Source organism: Arctopsyche grandis, chromosome 1 (assembly GCF_051622035.1).
Source record: "Arctopsyche grandis isolate Sample6627 chromosome 1, ASM5162203v2, whole genome shotgun sequence".
Lineage (NCBI taxonomy): Eukaryota > Metazoa > Arthropoda > Insecta > Trichoptera > Hydropsychidae > Arctopsyche > Arctopsyche grandis.
Window position 1 is genome coordinate 16,257,778 of NC_135355.1, and position 14,798 is coordinate 16,272,575.

Genomic DNA, 14,798 nt, shown 5'->3' on the forward strand with positions numbered 1-14,798 from the left:
GGATCGTATTGTGGTCCACAACGAGGCTGGAAAAAAAAGATCTATTCGAAACCAGTTTTTATTTTCTCCTCGATCATTGAAAGCTCTTTTATACAATTTTTTTGGTTAAATTTAAATGAACGCGCTGCATAAATAAAAAAAACATGTTTTCGAAAGAAAACACAAACGAAGAATATCAATTAATTTCACATACGCATACTATAAAATCAATATATGAAGTGGAATACAAAAATAATTCAAACAAAAATCTGGCATTTAAATAACTAAATTTTATTTTTTAGTAATCAATATTATTTTAGGATAATCAAATTACAATTTGAGTGATACTTTTATAAGATTTTTCTTTAAATATATATTTTTTTCAATAAATATACATATATTAATTAACAGAACCGTAATATTCCTTTCAGGGAAGCAAAAAAAAATTTAAAACACATTAATAATACCAAATAAAAATTGTGCTTAAAATTTATCACATCAATAATTATAATAAAACACATCAATAATATCTTCGTTAAATTATCACGTTGAATAAACTTTCAAAATTCTCCCCCTAAATCAAAAATCCGGAAGTTTTTTCTCCAACCACATAAAACATATGTATATATGTATGTACATATGTACATACATACGTGAGTTTAGAAATATACTATTGTTCAATTCCCTGCTGAAACAAAAATGCTGATTAATACGAAATCTCGCGTGTATTATTTGCATGTAGGTCAATTTTTATCGGAGAAAAATTCTCGTATATACGTGAAATTCCGCCAACACTTATCGACTTATTTGACCGGTGATACGTATCGCGAAATTCCCCACATTTGATAACTCAATTTTGTTGTTTTCATTAATTTCATCCACGTCAATAAGACACGTAATAAAACAACCCAATTAGATGAAAATTGAAAAGGTGTATTATATAATACTAGTGAATAGCCCGATGAAACATCATCGCATGGGTATAAAATTATTATATACTCGTATAAAACTAAAAAAAAAACCGGAACCGTTATTTTCGTAGACTCTCATAGATAGTTTTCAATTCTTTATTTGTAATAATTTTCAATTCTTAAAAATACGCAGACTCCCATAGAGAGTTTTCAATTATTTATTTAAAGACTTCCTATTTTTTTCTATTATTATTAGCTATCGCCCCGAGCGATACTGCAAATCGAAATCGATTCACTCGATCCATGACACACGACCACTCCCGACCTCTCCCGACTACTTCCGACTTCTCCCGACAACTACCGAAGATATGACCGTTTTGATTGGTTGTCCATACGTTCCGTACGATATATATATATATATATATATATATATATATATATATATATATATATATATATATATATATATATATATATATATATATATATATATATATATATATATATATATATATATATATATATATATATATATATATATATATATATATATATATATATATATATATATATATATATATATATATATACTAAATATAAAAACGGACTGTCGCTAAATATATATATTTGTATATTTGTATATTTGTACATATATATGTGACGGACGATCAACCATCAACCAGTATGGGGAACAAATATATATATTTTCATTTTTTCATTTTTTCATTTTTTTCATTTTTTTCATTTTTTTCATTTTTTCAGTTTTTTCATTTTTTTAATTTTTTCAGTTTTTCAGTTTCCCAGTTTTTTCAGGCCCCGGGGTGCCGGAGGCATCGGGGGCGCTGGGGGCGAAGCCCCCGGGGTGCCGAAGGCATCGGGGGCGCTGGGTGCGCTGCGGGCGCCGGAGGCGTCGGCGGCGCTGGGGCCGAAGGCCCCGGGGTGCCGGAGGCGTCGGCGATGCACAAAACGTAATTCGTAATTCGTAATTCGTAATCACTTCGTAATTTGTCATTCGTAATTCGTGCATCAATTTCTTTCCGAAACCAGTCGATTCAATATCTTTAACTTTATTTTTATTCGAGTTTCAATTCCTTTTCGAAACCACCCGTTGAAATCAACGGGTCCAACACTAGTTATTGAATATTAACGTTATTTAGAGCAGTCTTTATATCCGTATCATAGTGTAGTGGTCAGCGTATATTGATCTGGGCGCGAGGGGGGTAGTCGAGTCGGCGTCTTGGAATTGGTTTTATTTTTCAAATATCGCTAAAATATAAATTAATTTCAATTTCAATAATTTCCATTAAAAATATATATTTAATTGTTTTATATGAAAAGAAAAAAAATGGTTCAAAACCTCGCTAAATGAAATTATTAAAATTACGTATTTTTATATGGCGAGAAGGAATATTTCAATTAATGTTTAAAAAAAAAGGCGAAATGAAAAATTGGATTTGGCGTGATGTCCGAGACCATTAGCTCAATTAGACCCGTATTCAGGCTATTTGGGGTGATCGGTTCGAGTCGCGACAAAGTCGTCTCGTCGAAAAATGAATTAATCGATTTTTATCGATTCGTTCATTATGTTCGGCGAGAGTTAGGACACACACACACACACACACACACACACACACACACACACACACACACACACACACACACACACACACACACACACACAGATTACCGTCTTTATATATATGATATGTACATATATGTACAGTGACTGTTATTCGATTAGCGTAAGGACAGATTTAATTTATTGTTAATTTTTAAAATTATAGTTAATATGATAAAAATCAAAGTAATTGAGATTAAATCTGAACACAAAAAAATAGAATTTTATGAAATGTAAAGAAGCCAAGATGACCTGTTTTGACGTAAAATATGACATTTGTTGACATAATGGGTAAATTTGGCCTCTTTATATTTCATAAAATTCGTAAACTTTTAGGGTATTTTTTTGCTCAGATTTAAGGTAAATACTCGAGAAAGCTTTCAACGACTTTTGTTTTCAAAATCATTAATGGAACATGAAAAAAATAACGATTTTCTGATAATAACTATTCCCCTATTCAAACACCAATTTCATCCGCATCGTTCTCGGAAAGGGGGACTTTTGACAGAAATGACAACTTTGAATTCTCGATCATAAGCCAAAACGTATTATAATCGACCCAAATAAACTAAAATAAGTGAATATTAAGTGTCTAAAAAATTCAAAACTATTCTCGAAAAATAGATTTTTTGAAAGTCAATAATTTTTTATATAATTTACCGTTCCCTTTATACGGAAAACGTTTTCCACTAAATCCATCGTTGAATATCAAAAATTCCCGTTTTTCACTTCGGCTTTATATGCAAACATATATACATACATATATAAGTTTTCGCTGATGTTTCCTTTCGTCGACTTGGATTTGTTTTGAGATATGCAAGATTATTCTCCAATCCTTTGTCTTCTCGCTTGCTTTTCAATTCGCTTGTGAGAAGTAAGCTAGAGTATAATGCGATTGTGTGGAATCCGCATGAAGCAAATTACTCTCTGATGATTGAGAAAGTGCAAAAAGCATTTCTTCGTTTCCTATATAGGAAAGAATATGGGTATTACCCATATCTCTACCCCACTCCTTTCCTTTTGGGCATGCTTGGGTATAATTCCCTTGAACTTCGGAGAAACTTCTCATTAATTCGTTTCGTTCTCCTGCTCTTACGTGGTAATACGTCATGCCCGTTGTTGCTGGAGCAGTTGGGGCTTTAGGTCCCTATTCACTATGTGCGTGGTAGACATCATCATTTGCTGGCTGTACCTCCTGCCCGCACAGTCCTTTTTCGAAGGGCTCCTATTCCAAGAGCTATCCGACTTCTTAATGAAATCGTTGCTGCCGAGACTGAATGTGATATTTTCCACCTTAGTGAGCGTAAATTGTCGGAAATTACTCTAACCCATTTATCTGGTAGTCTGCGCTCATCATTGTTTTCATGATTGATTGTGATTTATGAGTGAAATTTTGATTAACTCTCTTCCATTTGGGCCTTACAGGGATGTTTTGTATTTGTAGTTGTTTCTTACATATTTATTGAAACTGGCTGTAGGTGCAAGGCATTCCTTATGCTATATTTTATTTGATATTTTTACTTTATCTGTTATTATAAATGCTATTTTTTATGTATGTATGGATGTATTTATGTTTATGTTTAATTGTTATTTTGTTTTTTTTCTTTTTTGTGTTATATTTTTTGACCATTGTGGCGCTTTAGGAATTCCTGTTATGCCACAATGGTCTGTTTAAAATAAATAAATAAATAAATAATAAGTTACAAAAACCGTTTATTCAACCATATTATATACATATACATATACTTTTATGTAAATATTTTTTTTACGATGATGATTTTATTAATATCTACATTTTATATGTCCCATAAGCAAATTTTAGCAGTCGAATTGCCGTCATAAAATAACAATGGAATTTTCCACTGTCCGAGAAAGCAGGAGAGCAAAAAAATGGTTGACAATAGAAATTGACAAGAGTGCACAATAGTGAGTTTTTTTAGCCATCGAGCATCTTGTCCGCCGGTCTGTACTCATAAGTTAAGCCCGGATAACCAGTTAAAATGTTGTAAATGCATTGTTAAAGGTTTTCCGAACCTTTTTTACAAAGCATTTACAACAATTGAACAATGAGCGGCGCGCTTTGGGTCCGTACTCTTCTCATAAGCAAGGTTTGGCGCGACCCAGAGCTATTTGGACAAAAAATGGGTTCATCATTGTCTATAACAATGGCCAACCTTTTATTTAGCTCTCTAGCTTTGTATTTCATTGTAATAGACAATGATGAACCCATTTTTTGTCCAAATAGCACTGGGTCGCGCTGATCTCTATTCATAAGGTCCATTCTGGACTTAGTTGTACATATACGTATACATTTGTATGAATGTATATATATATATATATATATATATATATATATATATATATATATATATATATATATATATATATATATATATATATATATATATATATATATATATATATATATATATATATATATATATATATATATATATATATATATATATATATATATATATATATATATATATATATATATATATATATGAACGAATCTAAAGATGCAAGTTTTGGATTTCTCATTATTTTATTTTATTTTATTGTTACAAATCAATATACACTCGCCATTACAGATTTGCTCCAATTAATCAGAAATAATAATCATAGAGATATCTATGGATTATTTTTAGATTTTCTTTTTTGTATACAATTTTTATACATATAATAAATACGAAATTTATAGAGATGTCTATAGAGATATCTATAGATTTCAGATTACTGTGTATAATTATTACAAATTATACGCAGGCAGATTTTGTGACAACAGGATTAGATCTAATACCAATTTTCAGGAACCATTTCAGCAATGATCAGATAAAATTGGCAAACTCTGATAGAGAAACGATTGATTTGGAGTCACAAAACCCCCAAATCTAACCAGCAGTGGCGAGGACTCGAACCTTTTGGCCTCAGTGGTGCTAAATATATACGCTACCACTAAGCCAAACTGCTGGCTTAGTGGTATTATGAACCTAGTGCAAAGCTAACGTCGTACAAATAAACTTTAAAAAAATCATCGATTTTAAACAATGTCCTGTGTCAAAAAACCAATCAATTGATTTACACCAAAAAAAATAACGGATAGTAGTTTTGAATTTTAACTATTTTTATGGAAAAAAACACTCAAAAGTCACCTTTTGCAGTTTGTTTGGGGCGATTGTGATTAGTTTTTCACTGATTAGCAAGAATTCAAAGCCGTCATTTTGCTAATTTTAAATTCTTAATTAAACGTTTAAATATATTTTATTTTATTTTTATTTTTTATTTTTATTTTAAACAGACCATTGTGGCATAACAGGAATTCCTAAAGCGCCACAATGGTCAAAAAATATAACACAAAAAAGAAAAAAAAAACAAAATAACAATTAAACATAAACATAAACATAAATACATCCATACATACATAAAAAATAGCATTTAATAATAACAGATAAAGTAAAAATATCAAATAAAATATAGCATAAGGAATGCCTTGCACCTACAGCCAGTTTCAATAAATATGTAAGAAACAACTACAAATACAAAACATCCCTGTAAGGCCCAAATGGAAGAGAGTTAATCAAAATTTCACTCATAAATCACAATCAATCATGAAAACAATGATGAGCGGAGACTACCAGATAAATGGGTTAGAGTAATTTCCGACAATTTACGCTCACTAAAGTGGAAAATATCACATTCAGTCTCGACAGCAACGATTTCATTAAGAAGTCGGATAGCTCTTGGAATAGGAGCCATTCGAAAAAGGACTGTGCGGGTAGGAGGTACAGCCAGCAAATGATGATGTCTACCACGCACATAGTGATTAGGGACATAAAGCCCCAACTGCTCCAGCAACAACGGGCATGACGTATTACCACGTAAGAGCAGGAGAACGAAACGAATTAATGAGAAGTTTCTCCGAAGTTCAAGGGAATTATACCCAAGCATGCCCAAAAGGAAAGGAGTGGGGTAGAGATATGGGTAATACCCATATTCTTTCCTATATAGGAAACGAAGAAATGCTTTTTGCACTTTCTCAATCATCAGAGAGTAATTTGCTTCATGCGGATTCCACACAATCGCATTATACTCTAGCTTACTTCTCACAAGCGAATTGAAAAGCAAGCGAGAAGACAAAGGATTGGAGAATAATCTTGCATATCTCAAAACAAATCCAAGTCGACGAAAGGAAACGTCAGCGACTTTTTTGATATGGTTGTGAAAGGTGAGCTGAGGATCAAAAGTGATCCCAAATCGACAATAGATTCCACACGCTTCAACAAGACGGATCTAATGGAATATCCATGACAATAGAGTGAATGTGCACGTCCATAGCTCATAATTGCACATTTGTTTAAATTAAGTTCAAGGCCTAAACTAGAACTGAACTCCAAGACAGCGTTAATATCAGCTTGAAGGAGACAGGCTTGCCTCTCATCCTTGACAGCAAAAAATAATTTAACGTCGTCAGCAAACAAGAGACATGATGCATTACATAAAACTCTAGGGAGGTTATTAATAAGAATTGTAAATAGTAATGGGCCTAAAGTGGACCCCTGAGTAACACCAGATCGAGTAAAAAATGAAGGAGATTCATAAAGACCATATCTAACAAATTGCTTCCTATCACTAAGATAAGAAGCAAAGAGTTTAAGAAGACGCGTTGAAAAACCCACTTCAGCTAACCTGATCAAAAGAGCGTCATTATTGACTTGATCAAAGGCTTTACGAAAGTCAAAGTAGGCTACATCAACTTGCTGACCAACGTCAACTTTAGACATGATCAAATGTGTGAAGCAGGCGAGATTAGTGGTAGTGGAACGACAGGGTGTAAAACCATGTTGCTCATCACACAATAATCTTTTAAACTGCGCAAGAATCAAACGGTGAAGGATGATGTCAAAAATTTTGGGAATAGCCGAGATAATAGCAATAGGTCTATAATTTTCAACCTCATTTTTAGAGCCACTCTTATGAATAGGAATGACTCTAGATAATTTCCATTTTTCAGGATAATTACCAGAAGCAAGAATAAGCTTAAAAATAAACTGAAGAGGCTCTAAAAGCGAATTACAGCATACCTTTAACGTCAGGGGGCACACCGTCAGGCCCAACAGACCCCTTCAGCTTCATAATAGCCATCCTAACATCTCCCAGCGATACCCGCAGAATGTCTATACCGACACCCTCAGTACCAATTTGTGAAGCCAAACTAGCATTAAGGGATGGTTTTCTCTGGTCAAAGACAGAGCTAAAAAATGAAGCAAAAGCATTGGCGATCTCAGGACCGTCAAAACTTTTATTACCAAATAAGAATGAATGCTCAAGACCATGTGAAATATGCTTACTCTTAATAAATCTGAAAAAGTGGTTAGGATTAACCGCAATAGCACTCTCCATCTCATTAAGATAGACAGTATATCGCTCACTCACACCACGTTTCACGATCTTCCTAAGAGTCCGGAATTTCTCATAGTCACAAAATGATTGGCTACGTTTCCATCTTCTATGAGACAACCATTTTGCACGAACATCAGCTATAAGTTTGCACCCAAACCACGGCGGAAATACCCGCCGATGTTGTTCCGAATTAGGATAACTGATGAACCGAGGAACATGACTGTCAAAAATATTATAAAGTGTATAATACAAATATTCAACAGCATCACCAGTATTCATGAGGTACATTTGGCGCCAGTCAATTGAACGAACCTCATTATAAACCAATTCAGAATCAACACGAGCAAAATTCCATCGCAGTGAGGAAACCCCAACCGATGAACAAGCTGAAGCAGCTCTCACAGAAGAAAGAAACAAAAGCTCAATATGTAATGCATCATGATATAGGTCCTCAGGGATGATCGCAGTTCCTTTTGGGCATTGGATCATCGTTGCTGACACATTACATTCATTCACTAACATAATATCAAGCATACTTGGATTAATGGGTGAACCAATCTGTATTATGTCGCAATAGGAAATCACAAAATTAAATTTATTGCGGACATGAATATTAGCACTAGGTAGATTAAAATCACCCATTATTAACAATATATCACGTTCATTCATAAAATCACGCACATTCATCATATTCACAAACAATAACTCGTATACGTCCTCTTTCGCAGCAGGCGGAATGTAAACCACACATATAAACATTCTCAAAAATATAAAATCAACTCTCACCCATAAGTCCTCACCAGATAGAGTTTCAAAATTTGTCATCCGGACTGGCCGAAACCAATCACGACAAGCAAATAATACACCACCACCACGTCGATCAACTCTATCGCGACGATGCACCCTCCAGGAAGAATCAAAAAGTTCAACATCAAAAAATGATGAAGTCAACCATGTTTCCGTTAGTGCTACCATATCATCACAAATAGTAGAAACGGCTGAATTAAACGCAGCCAGCTTTGTCCTGAGACCTCGTACATTTTGGTAATAAATTACCAATTTTCGGTTTCCCAGTTTGGCGCGTGACTTTCTTTGAGACAAGAAATGGCAGTTTTGATTGAGCCAACGGAGACGAAACGGAAGAGGAAGCAGAAGAAGAAGCCAACACAGTCACAACAGCATCACGACTATCAGGACCATTTGAGCAGGCAGATGTAGGAGAAGAGGCAAATGTAGGAGAAGAGGCATACATAGACGTCACTGCGACCGTTTCCATAGAAGATTCACCAATACTTGCAGACGTAGTTTTAATATCAGGCTTCAAACATTTAGCAGCTCCCGAACAAACATCAGCAAATGAAACACTTGGGCGCAGCTCTAATGATGAAACAACGTCAGTGGCAGACATAGAAGTAGTATTAGTATTCGATTTTATATTCTTAATGCTCATTCCCCAATCTTTAAATCTACCAAAATGAACACCAGCAGGCCAAGAACCAGCAGAAAATAACAGGCCAGCGACAGAAGCAGGAACAGATACCTTAAAGGATGTATAAGATCTTCGTGCATTAAGAGGGGAAACCACAATGCCATCCTTTAATCCACAGATGGCACTAACGTGAGTCAAAACCTCGTCACACGAAGTGTCCAATGAGAGCTTCCATATATGTATATTGACATTCCTTTTGACGGAAACAATAACTCCAGAAGCTGCTGTTCCCACCTCAAATTTACGTCTAAGTGGAGGTTGTTCAGCCGAAGGTCGGTCAGGTAATGCGGGTTGTCCAGGTTTTTCATGATTAATTCGCAGACCAGATTTACGTCTATTTCTTTTCTTTTTGCCCATCTTCACGGCTGCATCAGCAACGAGAGAAACAGAAGGAGAAGGCACAACACTAATAAGTACAGGAGAATTCAAGCCTCGTATTAACTGCTCTAAGGATGAAAATCTTTTCTCAATACGATCAATTGCATTAACACATAGTTCACGCCACATTTTACAACAATCGCCCATTGTAAAAATAACGTTAATTTTAGAACGTTCGTTCACTATAGGGTGTAAAATATTTCAATACAATTATTATTTTTGCAGTCATAATATCACCCAAAATGGCGACCATTTTTTAAATCAAATTAAACTATTTTCACTCGGTGCTCATTCATGAAGTTACACACGATGAATTGTTAATTGATAACTCCTCAAACCCCACTCAGACATTTGGCCCACCTGTGTGTATGTGGGTAGGTTCTAATACCGATATCTGTTATTTTTGTTAACTGAAGCAATTATACATGATGTAATTGCGGTCGAGCTGGCGGCGTTGAAAACAAAGGTACGCCACTTTAGCCGCTTCCCCATGGAACAATGGGTTCTGGCGTGCACCTCCATAACCGCAAAATACCTGGGGATAGTTAGACCACAAAACTTGGACGATATATTTGCGCACCCTTCCCCTTTCCTTCATTACCGATGTTTCCCCCGTCTCCACCGCCTAATGGGCCGTATAAATTTAATTGTTTTGGATGCTGACGTCCAGTTGAAAAACACAAACCTACATATGTACGTAGTTTTGACCGTACGTGGCTAACCGAGCGAATGTTTCGCTGAAACTGCATGCGGCGCATGCACCACCAAACTTTGCTTAAGCCGGAAGAAAATGTTTAGAGTTTTGCGCACCATATCTCTGAGGATTCACTATCAAATAGACATAAAACGATTTGCATCAAAGTTTATTGCACGAACAGGGTTAAAACACATGTATTGGATAACTTGAAAGGATGCCTTTTATTTATTTTTTTACATATATACCAGGAAGACCTTACAGGTAGCCCCAATGCGCCTTCCTGGCCAATTACAAACATTGCAGCATTATTTTTTTTATTATACAAGTCACTGAATTACGAGACACTGAAAAGCTCGCAAATTAACGAGACATCTATGAATTGTACATTGATCAATCTCAAATAGTGGTAACATAGTAGGTAGGAAGGATATTTAGCCAATTTTAGCTGTTTCAACAATGAAATCAGAGAAAATTGGCAAATTCTGATAGGAAAAGATCGACCTGGAATCACAAATATCCAGGTCTGACCAGCAGAACTACAGATATACTCTTTTCAAGTAGTATCAGCTCATGGGATCGAACCCGGCGCCTCTCAACGCTAAGCAGAGGCTTAACGACCGAGCTATGTATGCTGTTGACTTTTGTTCAATACTAATGGTGATCTCTCTAAAAATTCGGGCTGTGGGTCGTGTTTTTTGACCGAGTAGCGTTTTTTTAACATTTGTAATATGATACAATTAATATCTTACCTTGTCTGTATATCAAGGGCGCACAAAAAGGTCGAATATGCGATTTTGGATTGCATAATTTTATTCATTGGATTAAATTTTATTGTATTTCTGAAAATAATTGTTGAAAAACTTCTTGATAAAAATTAATTGTAAAATACAAAATTCATTAATTTTCCTATAAAATGCTTTCCATAAATAACAACATAATAACATAACAAGCCAGCAGTATGGCTTGGTTGTTGCTTTTATGTTTAGCACCGAGAGGTTACCGGGTTTGATCCCGTGCTATTATTTCGTGCTGTTGGTCAGACTTGGATATTAGTGACCCCAAGTCAATCGTTTCCTATCAGAGTTTGCCAATTTATCTGATTTCATTGTTGAAATGGTTTCTTCATCAATTGGGAAAAACCATCCTACCCACTATGTCACTAATATCTGAATTTGATTTATGTACAATATGTAAAAATGTATGTACTAGTCCATAAATGTCTCTATGGATTATTAATTAATTCATTAATTAATAGTTAATTTCGTGTTATTCAGCATCTCGAAATTCAGCGATTTGTGTAATAAAAAATGCTACAATGTTTGTAATTGGCTAGAAAGGCGCATTGACGTTTACCTTATGGCCTTCCTGGTATACATCTATTTCTCTGTTGAATTTATACGTAGTTCCTTCAACAGGAAATTACAGCGTGGAAATGTTTGCTATTTGTAATAATGAAATTATTGTTTTTAATTTTTACTTTATTTTATCGCCTACTCTTGAATTTTCACATTATCCACGAATGATTCTGAAAATATACTTATTAAAAATGTGTAGAATCAAGCCATTCATTTAAAACGTCATTATATATTACGATAATAAATACACGTTGGGTATATAATTTACTCAAATGGGTGGGGACTTAATTACCTCGTGAAGTACAGAAAAAATTAATATAAATTATTAATATATGCCAAAATTACTCGAGCATTTGTTCGACTTCAAATTTGCGTTTATTGCGTGTGGTTTTTATTTTTGTTTTACCCGAAAGTTTACGAACACGAATATATAATATTTATAGGTGTATATATAACACGTGACTCGTTTGTAAGTTATAATTTTGTGTTGAAAAATCGCATTTTGAAAATTATAAATTACATTTACCTATTCATGTATATACATATACATACCTAACAACGCTAATACTTGTATTTTCGATAAATTGGAGTCGTTCATTCCAACGACAAAACGGGGTTAACATCGTTCATTCTTGTAAGTGACATGAAATCGATAATTTTAAAAGTGATATATGGATGTACATACATATGTATATAAATAATGTATGTATATATATATATATATATATATATATATATATATATATATATATATATATATATATATATATGTTATTATCATATGTTCATTATTAACACATAAATCATTGATTAAAATAGTATATATTTGTCGTGTAAAATTAATAATGTATTATATTACCTGTACAAAGGGAGATCAGCAGCAATATTGTCATCCAGGTAGACAGAATCCATGATAATTTTTGAGGGTGGTGACCCCCTGGCCACCCTCCGTTTTCAATCGAATATTTCATCAAGCCTCCCATTACTCCTGTTCTTCTATATGAACTTCATTCGAAAACAAACACAATTATCACTCTCACACTTCAAGAAGTACCTTGATTTATTCTCCATTTTTTTTGTTTTTACACTTTTATTGTTTTTTATTGTATAAAATCACTCATAATATAATATTATATATTAATTCATGTAGTTGTAACGTGGGTGTTAAGTTTCTTTTATCAATTTTATACACACTTATAATTATTCAAAAAACTAATGTTTCTATGTATGTTTATTTGCTAGCCCGTTCTGAAAATCCATATTTTTAATTTAAGACGACCTTATTTGTCATATTATTCCACGATACCCTAACTTAGAACCTAAAAGTATTTTGAAATTATTTGGAAACCGAATTGAAGGGCTTTCTTTGATTAAAACAAATTTGTATTGAATACATCCCATATGCCGGATGAAACTCCGAATTGTATTTTATAAGTAATAAAATGAAAAATAGTATAGAATAGGCTTAGCAAACTTTCCTCTCATACGTAGAAGGATTAGTAAAAAAAATCCCTATTATAAACGATATATCTTCTGACAAAAGTATATGTAAGCCTTGTCATACGACGATGCTGGATAAAACAAATAAAAATAAATAAAAGAGAAAAAAATAACACACGCACACACAAATATTAAATGGATTTATAAGCCTACCACGAAATTGTATTAAGTGTTTGTATATTCGTAAAACATGGAACAAATGTTTGAGCATGAATAAAATTTCCATTAAGGCACAAAATCCACAGATACACAGAAAATGATGAGTTGAGTAGGCGTCAGCAGAAATTTGAGTTAGTGGGAAGCAGAAATTTTTTTTTTTGCTAATATATTGATACAATATATTGAAGTACCGATGAGATTATGGTGAAAATTTCACTTATTTTTAGTCTCAAATATCATGAGATACCGCAATAGAAATATGTTCATTACTGAAATGTGTATTTCTAAACTTTTATGTGAGCCTTTCACGCAAAGTCATCGTTACCTACACAGTAGTTCAAATGTTCGTAATATTACGTGAAAGCATATCATATTTCATATATAACATATAAATGTACATATAAATAAATTTTGTTACATCAGATCTGATACACGGTTTCTGAGAACACTTTCGACAAATTTAATTCCAAGATTGGCTCGTTGCGATCATATTATATACGAGAAGTATGCTCGTGATAAATACAGCTTCCCACCCACCCAACGCCCATTCCGATTATGAGCATGCTTAATGAAGTATAACATGTTCGTACTCAGATGCTTGTTAATCATATTAATTTTAATAAGTGTTCATGTTACTTTGAAGCCTCGAGAGCGAAATCGTAGAAATGTTGGAGCGTTTAAACCGCGACAAAATTAAATATCACCCCTTTAATTTTCACTCATTATACTTGAAAACTGTAAGCGCGAAATGTTATATTATATAATATAACATTTGGTATAATATTATTCTGCAACAATGTCAACATTAGATTGAATCTATTTTATTTTTAGCATTAGACAATGGTTTTTTATTGACCCTCGTCTCTGTCGTTTACATAAACAGCAGTAAAATAAAATATGTACATACGTAGAACGATCTACTTAAACGAAAACCTCTCTGATAAATAGTATTTACAGGTGGATACGTGTTCGGAATTATAATTGTTAACCAGTCGGGCGAAGTGTATAATCATGGACTGAATATACATATAACATTGAATTCAAAAAGCACACACATGATTACATATGTACATATAATACATGTTTAAATTATTCCATATATGTACATGTTTGAAGTTCAAAAGTAAAGATTTACTTATCGTTTAAATGAAAAGGTAACAATTATAAATGATATCTATTTCCTTTCATTGTCATACTTTCATATCCGTTATATGAAACGAATTTATAATTTATCGTTCGAGACTCATCCATCATGCTATATATGTACATACATATGTATGTATGTAAATCTAAAATCTTATCTCGATAG

General features: G+C 33.4%; 1 protein-coding gene across 1 annotated transcript in view; it reads right to left on the minus strand.

The window, feature by feature from the left end:
- Positions 1 to 12,945, minus strand: part of LOC143911193 (zwei Ig domain protein zig-8-like) — a 53,026-nt gene extending 40,081 nt beyond the window's left edge. Inside the window, exon 1 of the mRNA XM_077429975.1 lies at positions 12,690 to 12,945. Coding sequence (XP_077286101.1) covers positions 12,690 to 12,813 — 124 coding nt within the window. The 5' untranslated portion in view covers positions 12,814 to 12,945. The remainder of the gene's footprint in view (positions 1 to 12,689) is intronic.
- Positions 12,946 to 14,798: the final 1,853 nt, after the last annotated feature.